Source organism: Mastacembelus armatus, chromosome 9 (assembly GCF_900324485.2).
Source record: "Mastacembelus armatus chromosome 9, fMasArm1.2, whole genome shotgun sequence".
NCBI lineage: Eukaryota > Metazoa > Chordata > Actinopteri > Synbranchiformes > Mastacembelidae > Mastacembelus > Mastacembelus armatus.
The window spans coordinates 7,427,629-7,441,992 of record NC_046641.1 but is presented as its reverse complement, the minus strand read 5'-3'; the positions used below and the strand labels follow the sequence as shown (position 1 = coordinate 7,441,992).

At 38.8% G+C, this 14,364-nt stretch overlaps 1 protein-coding gene across 2 annotated transcripts in view; it reads left to right on the top strand.

Annotated features, from left to right (window-relative positions):
- The first annotated feature begins 4,688 nt into the window (after positions 1 to 4,688).
- mvb12bb (multivesicular body subunit 12Bb) overlaps positions 4,689 to 14,364 on the top strand; it is a 30,927-nt gene continuing 21,251 nt past the window's right edge. For both annotated transcript variants that reach the window (XM_026322324.1, XM_026322323.1), the window contains exons 1-5: positions 4,689 to 4,751; positions 6,780 to 6,879; positions 11,255 to 11,350; positions 13,050 to 13,140; positions 14,167 to 14,296. In XM_026322324.1, the coding sequence (XP_026178109.1) occupies positions 6,787 to 6,879; positions 11,255 to 11,350; positions 13,050 to 13,140; positions 14,167 to 14,296 (410 nt within the window). In that variant the 5' untranslated portion in view covers positions 4,689 to 4,751; positions 6,780 to 6,786. The remainder of the gene's footprint in view (positions 4,752 to 6,779; positions 6,880 to 11,254; positions 11,351 to 13,049; positions 13,141 to 14,166; positions 14,297 to 14,364) is intronic.

Genomic DNA, 14,364 nt, shown 5'->3' with positions numbered 1-14,364 from the left:
GAAACCAGAGTACCTGGAGAAAACCCACGAAAACCTTTACCTTTCCCCAATTTTATCAAATTTTAATCAGCTTTTTTATTCATTTGAGTTACAACTGATGAGTTGCAGGATCAACTCTGGGTTAATGCCATGAAATAATTTCACAACACATCATGAGGAGAGGTAATGGTTCATATTCCCTGCCTCAATTTTTATCCATCTGTCACATGTAATACTCCCACACTGATTGGATTTGCACTTCCAAGACTTGAAAACACCTGAAACTTTCTGTGAAATAAACACAAAAGACAAGACACTACATTGACACGTACATGCTGTTGGGACATCTAAACATATGTTCTATGGTAGTCCTTTAGCATAAATACTGTAGCATGATACATATTGCATGTATAGTGTACTACGTATCATTATTCTTGTATATGTAAGAGGAAACTTAAATACCTGACAAACTTTAAAGCCAAACAAAAAGCAGAAAAGAGCCATGTAGTTAAGATCAAAATATCTTGCAAATTTAAAAGCTGAAAACTCAGGCATATACAGCAAAGTAGTGAATTGACTATATTCACCATAGATATATTAATAGGTCAGGAGAAGAATTTTAAAGGAGGAGAGCAGTAGCCAGTGGAGTTGTTGTTTCCACACTATCATTAGGATAATAGCAGCACTGTTCCAAATATATTGGAATTTATAGAGACTCCTGGCAAGGGTCCCAAACAAAAGAGCATTACAGTTGTAAAGCCTTGTTCAGTCCTTTTAGACCTCAGGTTTTATAATAGTACCTTAAATAATATCTTTATATGTACCATAAATATCACAAATACAACTTTAGTTTTTTACCTTACTTTGCCTAAACGCCACCTGTCATCTTTGTTGCACATTAGCTTTAAGATGTTGTCCCCCACCTTTAAGTCATTCATTTAATTCTGCACTGCAAGCCACAGTTTACCTTTTCACAGCAAATACATGTCATAGCCGGAAAAGCACAAGTATAAATCATAACATTAACAATTACTGCATCACACGTAGTTTAATCATGTCCTTAGCATTGTCTATGCTGGCTCACTCATATTGTTAATGTTGTGTATAACACCTGTGCTTCTCCTGATATGACAAGTCATACTGTCTGACGTGAAAATGGAAAGCACTGAAATGAATGACTCCTACTCATAATTTCACAGGAGTTACTATTTAAAACTAAACCTCTGGTTTAATGACATTAAGTAGTAGATCTGTATCCTATAAGAGGGGGAGCTCTCAGTGAGATGTGTGTCAGTATGAGTAGCCCTGGGAACTGAGAACATGACAGGAAGATGAGTGAAAAGTACCATGCAACAGATAGAAACATCCCCTCTGAGGAGAAAGACATGATGGTGGCTCATAACGTGTAACGTCATGTTACACTGCAGGCACACTTAAATACCTAACCCAATAGTGGAGAAATATCTAATTATACGACTGGAGAATGATTGAAGGGTGCAGTAGTGGACCGAATGGTGATGCCGTGAAAACACCTTGTTACAGACTGTTTCCTGGATGCCATTAGTCATACTGCAATAGGAAAATACTGCAGCAACAGGTAGCTGACTGTGTACAGTCAATGGAGTCCAACCTCTCTGTGTGCCTTAACACACTGAGAGCCTCCAAAGAGAAAGGACGAGTACAGGGACAAGAGCAGAGGACAAGGGGATCATACTGCCCAAAAAATGTTTGCAGAGTTGATAGTGAACACCGTTGTTGAGGTTACTATTTATCTCATGCCAGCCAAGTTGGCACGCACATCTGGCGCTGGGTACTTAGTGCAATTATTTATGATTTCCTCCAAGATTTAAAAGCTCTTCGCCCGGCCTTGTAATGCAGTAACTGATTGCACTGCTAATGTAATTAAGGGGAGATTATGATGTCCACGTGGCACACCAGATGGTGGCATTCACAGCGATGGGGGAAGGCACAACTGGCACACCACTGCACAAGGGCAGTGAGGCGCAGTCAGTCGGAGCAGTCCAGACTCCCCAGCAGACGGAGAAAAGTATATGTGTGCATGCATGTGTGTGTGTGTGTGTGTTTGAGGAGAGGGGGGTTATTGGTGGAGGGCGGGGATGTTCGGGGTATTGCATGCACGGATACATGTGAGTGTTTGGGTGTAAGTTTGATGATAAGTTGGGCGATCAAGTGTAATCTGGAAGAGATAAGTGTATGTAAAAATACTACCAAAGAAATTATTTAAGCCAGACAGACCACCTCTAAACATGAGACACATGCACGCTCTCAAAAGTGCTTCATATAGGTCACATATAAAACAGCTGTTTGATAGTGAAAGGTTATATATTATCTGTATCTTTTTTTAAATGTAATTTGTGTTTAACTATAAATGTGAAGAATTACAAAATGATTCGGACAGTTTCTACATTTTCAGCATGTGCAATTCAGCTCTTCAGCCAGGAAAACAGATGGCATAAATGGTAAATTAAATCACATTTGGTAAAGCCACCATGTTTCAGGAGATTTTTCAGCCAAGGCAACAATGAGACTAGACCAAACTGACCTTTAATTAGAAAAAAGCATGATATTATAGAGCCTTTCAAGGCTGTATCCTATGGGGGCACTAGGGTAGGCTTCTTAAAGCTTGTTATTATAAGCTATTCAGGAGACACAGGGATTTTTTATGTGTAGACAGAGAGAAGGGGAGGGAGTGAGGGTCATATATGAAATGAGACCTGCAGATTTCTACACAGCCCATAATAGGTTCATGCGGGTGACGGGGACATTGGGGCACAGTAGATTTCCCAAGCTGAGATAGGGATATTATTACTCTCATGGTGGCAACACAGAAATCTCCATCTTCAGTCCCCAGACTAGTGTCAGCAAATTACCAAACACAGTGAATGACCTTTACACATGAAAAGAAAGAAAACCTTTTTATTTATTTATTTTTTGGGGGTGCAAAGTCATTCACTGAGGTATAATTTTGGTCCAGGGACTCTTCAGTAATTTACTGATTACCACTCATGACTACAACATTGCTCAGACCTCCCAAAATATGTGTATGATACATTGTATGTGATAGGATGAGCCAATGTTTATTGGGTTGATTTTAACTGAGATGTGTCATAAAGTATACATGAAACAAAGCGTGAACAAAGAAATCACAGTTTTAATGAACCTTTTCAAAATGCCAGCTGTAATGCAATGCATCCTACACTTGCTGCTCCCCCACAGAAATGTGCCACAGCCATCATTCATCTTACTCCACAGCCCTCAGCATGCGATGTGCTGCACATTAAAACACTGTAATAGCTGATGGCTTTCACAGTTAGCATGTGTTGCTGATATCTCCAGACTCTTAACGAGTGTTTCATCACCTATTCCATAATTAGACCATTACTTTAGCAGGTGTACCTCTTCTCAGTCGTAGCATGTGTTGTTTTTTTCTCTTTCTACTGACACCTGAGATTTTAGCTTATCAACTTCAGCAGTGCCACAAGTTCTACATGAAATGAGCATGCCTGTTTCAGTAGGTTGTCAACACCTCGATGTGATAGCATGTGTTGCAGGATTATGCATGTGGTGGGTGGTGATGATGTTAACATCAACAGTAAGTGTGGAGGTGGTGAAAGTTTCTGATCATATCAGGTGGCAGTTTTTTTCTGAACATCTCCCCTCCAATTATAGAAGTGTTATACATTTTAAAAAGGCAAAACTGATCACATCATGTGCTGCCAAGTGAGTCAGTAAATACGTCTCCCTGTTTACGGCCTTGGTGACGACATCCTGCTGCCATATGGCACCTTATCACAAAACAGAGCAACAAGTCTTTGATTTGAATAAATTAGGATAATAGGTACACAATGAAATAATTTATTGGATTGGTGTGATTGGGGGTAGAAATAATAAACTTGGTGATGGGAAAGCATCTGTTGCCCCTTGGTGATCAGGACAGTCTACAAAGAGGCTTTCCGGTTTTGTACTCTGGGAGATATGCATGCTAATGTTACAACTAAGCTAATACATTGCTCTTGATCTTACTTTTATCTGATTACAGTAATGACATGTGATGATTAGAGAGATAGCCAACTGTCAGAAGGCATGACCTGTGGATATAGCCATGTAATGATACTCATTTAGTAAAGCACAACCTTAATTTAGTTACCATAGCCAAATTGGATCTCAAAAGTTATTGCAAAGAAATACACCCACAAGTCAGTGTGGTACAGTATTGTTGGCCGGGGCCTTCATTGTCTACACTATTCACTCTGACAAAGTAAATGGGCATGTTTACCGCTCACACTGCTTTCTCATAATGCATTCATAAGATGTTCTCATTTGTTGAATTAAATGTCTTTACTGACTCAGTACCATCCTATGTTATCAACAACCCAGGATAGCAAACAGCATATATAATGAAATTATTTTCAAAAAGCAGTGACTACAGTTACTGAGTGCTGGCTAAACCTTAAACTGGGCTATATGGAAATCTCTCCCTAAAGGGACTGGTACATGACAGTTACAGCTGTGTGAACATGTTTTATTGACAAATAAACAGAATACACATGATGTATCTTTTTACACTTAAAAACAAAATATAAACAGCTGTATATACTTGTATTGTAAAACTGGAAGGCAAATTGCTGTGGTCAGCTTCATTTGAGTATTGTGTGGTTAATAATTAGCTACCTAAGTCACCCGGAACCATTTACTTCCTATAGGTTGGCGGGGTGAAGTCCTAAAGGTGACAGCAGGAGTCCTTCAAGCAGGTAAAATAAACAAGGACTCTGATTCTTTGGCTTCATTTGTGTCTGTAAATGCTCAAACTTTCTGAGCCTCCAGTAATTAGCACACTGACTAGCTAAAGTTGTTACTTTACATGGCAGCTCGGTCACACGTTAATTTTTTCGAAACAAGATGCTAACTAGTCAAGCTAACTTGTTAAAGTCAATGGACAGTAATAGTTTAGGTGCACCCTGGGGGTTTGCTACAAGGTTTGTCCACAATAAAAACGGAGATAATGGAAATGACTGAAAATACTGTAGCTACGATGTTAGCGTTATATATGCTAGTTACAGCTTAGCATGCAGCTATACGGTGGCCCTGAGAGGTCAACGCCCTACAACTTTAGAAAAATAAAAATAAATAAAAAATACAAAAAACAGCCATACACAGAAACTTGGTACAAATGCTGAAAACTAATAACGTAACCACCTACAGAAATCTGCACCACGGCATTAAATGCTAAGACGAACAAACAGAAAACATATATGACTAGCTAAGTACTAATGTTAGAGGTTAGCATATTTCATACACCAATTACGTAGTCACCATGGTAACAGAAGGAAACGTCGGTCGTAGTCTCCGTTATTTGCACCGTGTTTCTGTGATAAAGGTACACACACACTGCTGTAACCACAGTATATACACAGAGACCAAACTACCTTCTGAATATTTGTCTGCTTTATGGTCACGATAGTTGATGTTAAACCCTAAGCCAAGTTGCCTAAAAGCGTTGTATTAGATGAATATTAGTTAACGTTAGTTACTGTCAGGTGTCTCCTTCACACGTGGTTAAATATTATTTACTGAGCTTTTACTGAGAACTGATTGACAAGACTGATCAACAATGATTGCAATTAAGATTCATTGTATATATTTACACACGCAGCTCCTGCCTGCTGCTAACAATTAACTAGACCAACTCAACATTATTCTAAACCTTCTCAGATACATAGCAAAAACCATGTTAAAATACTTAAATATTACAATATTATCTGTTCTATATAGTAGTCTGATGTGCCTGTACTACCATATGGTTAGAGATTGAGAAAGAACTTTAACTACATTTACCCTGAGCCTTAAGTATCACAGACTCACTGTTCAGGTTTGTGTCCACCCAGCAGTACACAGTGGTGTCTTCCTTGGGAGACAGAAATAAGTTTGGATGGATTTTTCTTTGGTCTGCCTGGGCGGCTCTCTGAGTCTTGATGTTGTGCTGGAAAACCAAGCTCATTTTGAACAAATTAATGTTACAAAAAGATCCTTCATCCTATTAGCTAATTTGCTATCCTGTTTCATTTGAATAAGTACAGCTATCTAACATTTGTTAAAGAGACAGCTGTTTCTGGAGTAAATCCCGTAATTTGATCAGCTTAATTGCAATGGATTTTGTAAACATCAAGATTGAATGCAGGAACTTTGTCAGTTATTACAAGAATGCTTTAAACCTAATCTAATAAATTTGCGTAAGGAAACCTTTGCAAAGCCACTTACCCTGTAAAAGGCTTGCATACTCATTAGGCAAAAATTCCCTTAGACAGGAATAGATAGCAATTGATTGGGACTTCCTTGAAAATATGTGATCACTCCCTGTAATTTGTGATTTGGTGAAGTCATTCGGTGGTCTCCAAATGCTGTTTTGTCACTGGTCTCACTTGTCATTTGATCCTGGATTACATGGGCACTTTTTCTTCTGGATCCTAATAAGCCTCATCAAGAAGTCAATAATGTGGTCACTTTAACCAAGAAAAACCTTGCCTGTTCTCCACGTAATGACCGTAAAGAATGCAGTCCCCATTTTCTAGCGCTAAGTGCATTTTGTATGTTTATTCAGACTTTTCGGCTTAAAAATGATAAAATAGCCTTTTCTACATTGAACTATATGTCCCAACATTCAGATATGTTGTTGTTTTTTTTAATCATTTATTTATAAGCAAATGTTGCATGGAGTGGATTGATGTTTTGTTGTTAAAATTGATGCTAGTCATGACAAGGCTCTTCTGTTTTTAATGCAGATTTAACATGTCTGAAGTTAGCAACCAGCTGCCTGCAGACCCCATCTCTGCAGTTGGAGTAGTTACCTCACTCAGCAAGGTCCCTGATGACTATTATGTTGTGAGTAATACACTAAAGAAGAAAAATCTTGTTTTAAACACAATGGTTGGTTTAATGGGATTGGATTAGGCTTGAAAATTATGTATTTTTTAAATCTCTTTTATAAGTTAAAAGTGCGAATTAGAAAGGAGAAAGGTAATAATTTATTGGCTCTTGAGAGATATTTTAAAATATTAATGCCAAATTTGTGACATGGCCCATATGAAAAATTTTAAGGACTTGTAATCCTTTTATTTTGGCAGGATTTTGTCTTTTCTCTCTGCTATTGGTTGATGTAACTGATCTTGGCTGTCTTCCAAAGCATTCCTGAGTTTTTGTTAGAGTTGCTAGATGACTTATTTGTATATGGATACTTTGATGACTAGGAGGATTCCTTCCCTGACGATGTTATTGGTCACCACCAGTATTGTGCACCATAGGCAAAGGTTTAATGATGTTAGTGTGATGACCACCAGAGTTGTTTAAGTTTCCCTTATATTCAACTACCACACCAACTATGTCATTAATAGGAAGGTGTGAGGATGGGAGGTAATACAAGATGAACTGATTAATGTGAACCTTTCTTGGCTGTGAAAGACTTGGAGAGGGTAAAAAAGAAAGGAGTTTGTAAGTTTAACAAAGCATGAAACAAGCTCAAGGGCATATCTCTTTCGCTCTCTCTACCCACTGTATTCAGACTTCTTGTTTTCACCCTGTGTGCCCCCTCACCCCCCAAGTTTTTATGTCTTCCTGCTCCACCCTACACATCCAGCTTGTTCTAATCTGGCAGATGATGGCGGGTTGGCATAAGAATGGAGCCACTGGCAGGGAAACTGTACACACCACACGGTGGTGACAAACAGAGGAAACCCCAAAAGACTTCCTCCTCTGCCGCTCCAGTGTGCCAGTACATTTCAGCTGATGTGCAAATACCGAGCATGTTCTGAGGGGCTAAGAGTGAGTCACTACCTGTATGTGGCATTAGTTTATCTCAGGAATAGGTGCCCAGGAAGTTAGAATTTAGAATATTGAAAATATATTAGACTTAGTCCCTAATTCAGAAAAATATAAGAACAATATAGAGGTATTCATAATCATAGGAATCTATCCCTGCAACAAATATGTAATATTATTTATGTTTCTGGATCATGATTTGGGTTATAAACTCATACTGCCACAAAATGTGAATATCTTAACTACTTTATGGTAAAGTGATCCCCTGTACTGTAAATATGATACTTGTCAAATCATGAGTATTTTATCATGCTAACATTACCATTTAGTTTAAAACACCACTCTGCCTAAGTTCAGCCTTACAGAGCTGTTAACATGACTATACTGGGAAGAAAATGCTAGGGCTATCTTTAATAGTTTCATTTGTCATTTGATGTTAGTTTAAAAAGTACAATTCGTTTAAATACATCCTTCAAGGCAATAATATATCAGTTGTATTCCTATGAAGAAAAAGCTAAATACAAGTTAGCCTAAAATTCAAGGCCTTTCTGACTCTGAAGCAGTTTTTCAAAAGCATTTGTCCCATTTTCAGCAACATCTTTTGAACACCAGTATGTGGTCTTTCATCTGCACATTTAAGATACAAACAAAAATATCAACACTTGGTATCTGTACTAATGCAGCACAGAGAAGGAGAAGTCTCAGGATATTACACAGTAGTGATTTTTTTTTTCCCTTTCATACTAGACTCCATTTCAAATTCTTCCTTAATACTGACTTCTTACCATATTTACCATACCTTTTATACAGCAGATCAAAGAGCTGATTAACTCTTTTGCTCTCTGGCGTGGTGCGCTCACATCTCTGAACTTGAGCAGGTTGTTCCAACACAAGAGAGCGCAGGCCCAGATCAAACACTGTTCCACTGGGATCAGGAGTTGTACTGAAGCACCAGCAGCCACCCAACATCAAACGCCATAAGTAGACTCGTGCACAAACTCTGTGCATGGGTTGGAAAGGGAATATGTGTCTATTTCAGATTTACCGGAGTATTTGACATGTTACGCCCTTAAACTCATTACTGAAATGTAACTTTATTTGTAGAAGGTTAGTTCTTAGCTTCCCATGTTTTCAAATCCTATAGTTTCTTGTCAGTGTTTGAGGATCTGATGGTATAGTTTGATATTTTGATAAGTGTATACACTTTCTGGCCGGTTAGAGCCAAAAGACATTTAGCTTAGCATGAAGAGACTGGAGGAACAGCTAGGTTAGGTCACTTTAAAACCCCAAAATAGCATCTCTACATCTTGCTCACTTGTATGTTGTGTTATTATGCAAACCAAAATATAAAATTGTCTTCATTGTGAAGATACCAATTGGCAAAATGTTGGAGAGTGCTGTGCTGGGTAACTGGAATAATGGTTTCTCATCTAGTCCTTCCAAAACCACAAATTGTTGACCATATATTTTTATTTTTGTATGGATTAAAAGAAGAGGATTTTTAGTGTTTCTGCCAGGCATGCTTTTTCGTTGCCTTATAATGTTTGCACAAACCTGAGAATTAATATCACTCTTCTCATCTGCTGTATATCTCAAGTGTCACATCATTACTAAAAGTAAATGATATTTTCAATGCAACTGCGGCTGTAGTTCTTTAATATACAGTCAGCTGTTCAAAACATTTTTCTCTTTTCAGTTTTCCTTCTATTGAAGTTTCAAACCTCTTAGATTTCCTCCACATGGTTTCAGTCTCCAGAGATTTGTGATTGTATGCTTTTATATCTTTGTATTCACAGCTGTACCTCTCAGTGCTTCATAGTAACTTGCTGGTGATGTCTGTCTCCAGAGATTCTTCATAGGAATATTCAGCACCCCCTAAAGACTTGTTTCGTAGGTGGGCTCTTAGATCACTGTAAGCATAAGATTTTAGGAAGTGGCAAGTGAATCTGTCACTCCATTTCAAATCAAACGATACAGCCATTTTTCAATATCATAACCATGATACCTCTTATTAGAAATAAAAGTATTAGAGAGGAACCACCGTGACTTTACACACGCCTTTTCTGCTGTGCCTCAGCAGTTGGCGTTTCACATTCAAGCTGCGTCGCATCCTTGCTGCCGGCGGCTGTGGCAGGATGATGCCTGAGGTGCCTCCTCGGAGGACTGTGCCCTCGTTACTCCTCAACTTGACTTTGGGTTTCACAAAGCGAGCCCTTTGTTTACGCTGACAGGATGCGCTGGCTACTGACCTGGAAAAAGTGGCCAAGACGGGTTGTCTTGTAAAGAAGAGGGAAGCTGGTGATGTATAGGCTCCTTCTGGGACCTTTCATGGAACTGCTGTTGGAGACACCCTGCAATCCCTCTCTCTGCTCATCTTCTGCTCCTTCTCTTTCTCTCATCCCACTATCTATCTCTGTTACCCGCTCTAGTCTCTGTTCTCATCCCATCTAGTCAGTGGTGGTTTTGCATGAATCTCTCCATGCCATGTTTCCCCCACCCAGTCACTGGGGTCATTCATCATTATTGTCAAGGGGGTAATGTGTGTGGGTGGGTGCAGAGATCTATGACTTCTTCATTTGAATGAACCTCGTTAGATTGACTCCTCTTTGTAAAGGATCCCTGTAGAAAATAACTCTGGCAGTTATTTAGGCGATTCTCACATAATAGCCAATGGAACATGACGTCTCAGCCAAGCATATTTGCTGGAACGATGGAAGAGTCTCTGTGATGTAGTCTGCAGGTTATATTTTGCTTTATCATTCTACCTTGCACACCTACATTTACATAGCAGTGTAGTGGGGACCTTGAGCTTGACTTGTGGTGCCCACATGATGTCAATATGATGCAATCTATTTTTTTTACTGACTCCACTGATCATTTACAAATATGAATGAGCCTATTGTACAAGGACAAGCTGCTCAGGTCTTTTAGGATTTAGACTTATTTAGGCATACAAATGAGATTGCTTTAAGTCCACTGTAATTTATTCTTAGAGGACTTGTCTCATTAGATAATAGAATGAATCCACACAGGGGGTATAGCAGTAAAACTGTTTGGTGCATGTACACTGTTCTCAGTTCTCAGTCTTGCTCAAAGGATAATACAGTATCTTTTTAAAAAAAGATACATTCTGCATTTACCCCAAATATAATCCCTGCTTTCCTACTCAAGCACATTGAAGTTTGGTTTCCTTATTAGAGCAGATCCTTGTCAGGGCATCTTTAATCAGCCCTGGTCCCAAGGGATGATATTTTTAGCCACCTTTTTGGAGGCTAAGACTCCTTTACCCACGCAGAGCACTAATGAGATGGAGCACTAGTGTAGGCAAGCGTTAATTAAGGCTAGTATGCAAGGGAAGAGGCAAAAGCAACACGCTCATGGCATACATACATTAACTTTATCCCACCTCCTGCATGTTTTTTCTCTCCTTTTTTTCACGTAGGTTACACAAACAACAGATGGCTCCGACGCCGACCTGTGGAAGGACGGTTTATTCAAATCCAAGGTCACTCGCTACCTCTGTTTCACCAGAAAAACTGTAAGTGTAAACGTAAACTTCTGCCTTTCCCAATGCATTTCAGACCCACTGCTCATCTGCAACACAATTTTTGTTTGCCTGCCATTATTAGCTTAGGTTTCTGCTGCCAGAATATCTTTATGCACTTTGCACTTTGATCAGTGAAAGTCCCATTTAAAAAGGCCTGTGTTGACACTGCAGTTTTGAACTTATATTATTTGCATGCATATTCCAGATGAATAATACCTCGGTGAGCTATTTTTCATGTTGTAAGCCCTCCTGAGTATATTATGTTTATTCATGAAATAACAATGAGCTATATTTTAACTATTCCAATTTATTCAATCAACAGTGTCTCTCTGGAGAAAATGATTACCAACCAGTGATTCTTGAAAGTTAATGCACGTATAAATGTGAATGTGAGAAAATTCTCCATGAAAATCACTTTGTGTCTACTACATATAGAGCTTGAACGTTTCTCATAATGCTTTTAGGACCTTTTGGATGCTGCTGCCTACATCCAACAGCTGATGTGTTGTTGCATTGCTGTTGGCTGCTCTGTGGCCATAAATACACTTCCTTCCATCCTAAGGACTATCAACCTGTCTAACCTCAGCTCATACAGCTGGTTATTTGCTATCTATTAATTTGTTTCCATGGGTTTCAGGTAGATGCTACAGTCAGTATTGTAAACAAAGCATGTGTTTATGTTATTATTATTTTGGATCAGTTAAAGTCAATGTGACTTAATCAAGTCTTTTTTTCAGTATGTCCTCTAAAATCCAGGAAACTTGGCAGTGGCTGCCTTATCCCTGAGCTCAATCTGCTCCTCGGTTTAGTATAGAGCATACAAATAGCCTTTCCCTAGTTCCTGTATGTTATCTTAAAATGTGTGTCCACATTGTTTTAAAGACTTTGACACAAATAAAACATGACAGAGCCATCAACAAAGGCTATTTTGTCTGCCAGTCAATGGAGCTCCCACTGTAATTGTCTATGACAAAAACAGATTCTGTAAAATTAGCCCCTGAATTATGTGAGGGGAAGTAAATAGTTTGTGATTTATCATACTCTAGGTTGGAGGTAGATAGCCCTTTTTGTCAGGCCCTGATGGAAAGAATCTCTCCAGAAAAAGGGGAAAAACTAAAAAAGGTTCCATGCATAGTAATAACATTCATCCATATTCCTCCTTAAGTCAGTATAAAAACTATGAATAAAAAATGTCTCTAATGGTAATGACTGTCGGGCAACAGTAGCAGTGGAATTCAGCTTTTTCAGACGCATCAAGTCACGCCTGGCTTGCCCCACCCTCTACTGCCACTGTGTATTATTGCAATTTATTATGGCAAAAAATGAAAATGTAATGGGAGGCAGGGAAGAGTCATGCTTGAAAATGTCAGCTACACAGTCCCTGATTGTTTTTAACCAGTCCCATTCTGTTGATCAGACTTCCTGCTCCGTCTCTCATCATCCTACAGCTTCTCGCCAAAAGGTTGAAAATGATTACAAGTTCACAAATGCATTCTCTCATTGAGGAAAAAAAACTATTAGAGAGTAATTACTTCAGCTATTTTGTCACCCCTTCTCTTTAGTGACTTCCCAAAGTGTTAGTAAATCATTGACTCTGTTATCTGTAAATTTTCTTTCTCTCGTTTTCGGGCTTTCTGTCCTTGTAAAAGCTTTATTTGCACATGTGACCTGCCTGTGCTCTGTCTTTCAGGGTCCTGATGTTGTTGCGGACATGAAGCTGATTGACATTAAGGATGCGTTGCCAGAGGGCTTCACACCTGTGCAAGAAACAATGGACACAAGTAAGTAAACAGTCAATACCGACCACAGGCTCGCTCGCCTACTCTTGTTTTTTTTTTTTTTTTTCCACTCTTTGACCAGCTTATGTGGAGGTCCTCAGGGGCAGCTTTGCTTGAGATAGTGAATGTTTTATGGGTGCAGGTTAGCTTAATTTATGGCAGACTGTGGGAATAAAATAAACATTTTGCCCTGGAGGTAAAAGAGAAGAGAATCATGAGTCATTGTTTATCTCAGCTGGAGCTGTGCTTTTCTTTATGAGGGGCTTATTTATTTATGTATTTATTTGGGGAGAGGACGAGTGGATGGGGGTTATCTAATATTAATGAAATGCATTCCCCAATGCTTTAGTGCTTTTTGAGTGCTATGTATTTCCCCCTCACTATCCATGCCTTGGAAATGTAATAATATTTTGGTGTGGGGAGTGAGGACAGCTTGTTTATTATTTTTATTATCATTGCATTTACACTGCACTTTCTAGTGTTGCTGGGGAAATAAATGAGCGAGGCACAGATGCAATATAGGAAAGCATGGCGATGTTTTTTTGCCAGAATGAAGAAAAGAGATTATGTTTTGTTTGGCTATGGTGTAATTTAATGTTTTATTACTTTACTGAACCCATGTTTAATGTATACATGTGACATTATGTATGAGGTTCTATCTAGAATATCCAGTTTAAATCCCTGTTGTGCACTAAAGCTGATGGAGGATTCACTTGCTTCTGTCATTTTACCTACTAAAATGATAAAAATGATAATAATGCATGTGGATTTTGTGGCTTTCCTTTGTCCAGTCATTTCCCTTTGAGCAAAACAAGTCAACCAGAAACTGATATTAGCTCATCTCTTATTCTGAGCCTGGTAATGACTAAATAGCAAGGCATAAGTAGAATATGTGAATATATATATTTCTCCCAGAAGTGCAAAATGTGTACAGACATTTTTTGCCTGAAACTCAGACAAGACAGAACTGAAGTGATTCTGCAACCACCAATTCCTTTCTGACACCCTCATGTGTACCTGACTCATCAGAGGAAACTGCCATGAGGAAGAAGAGGCTGTGTGTGAAAATCAGCTCTCGTGTGGCTGCCGAGACAGCTGTATATGACATCCAGATCATTGCGAAGTCCAAGTACCAGCTTGTTAACTACACCAGTATAGGGTGAGCTGTTTGACACTAGAAATGAATTAAATCATGATGTTCTGTATCTTCTATCAATCACAGTACTT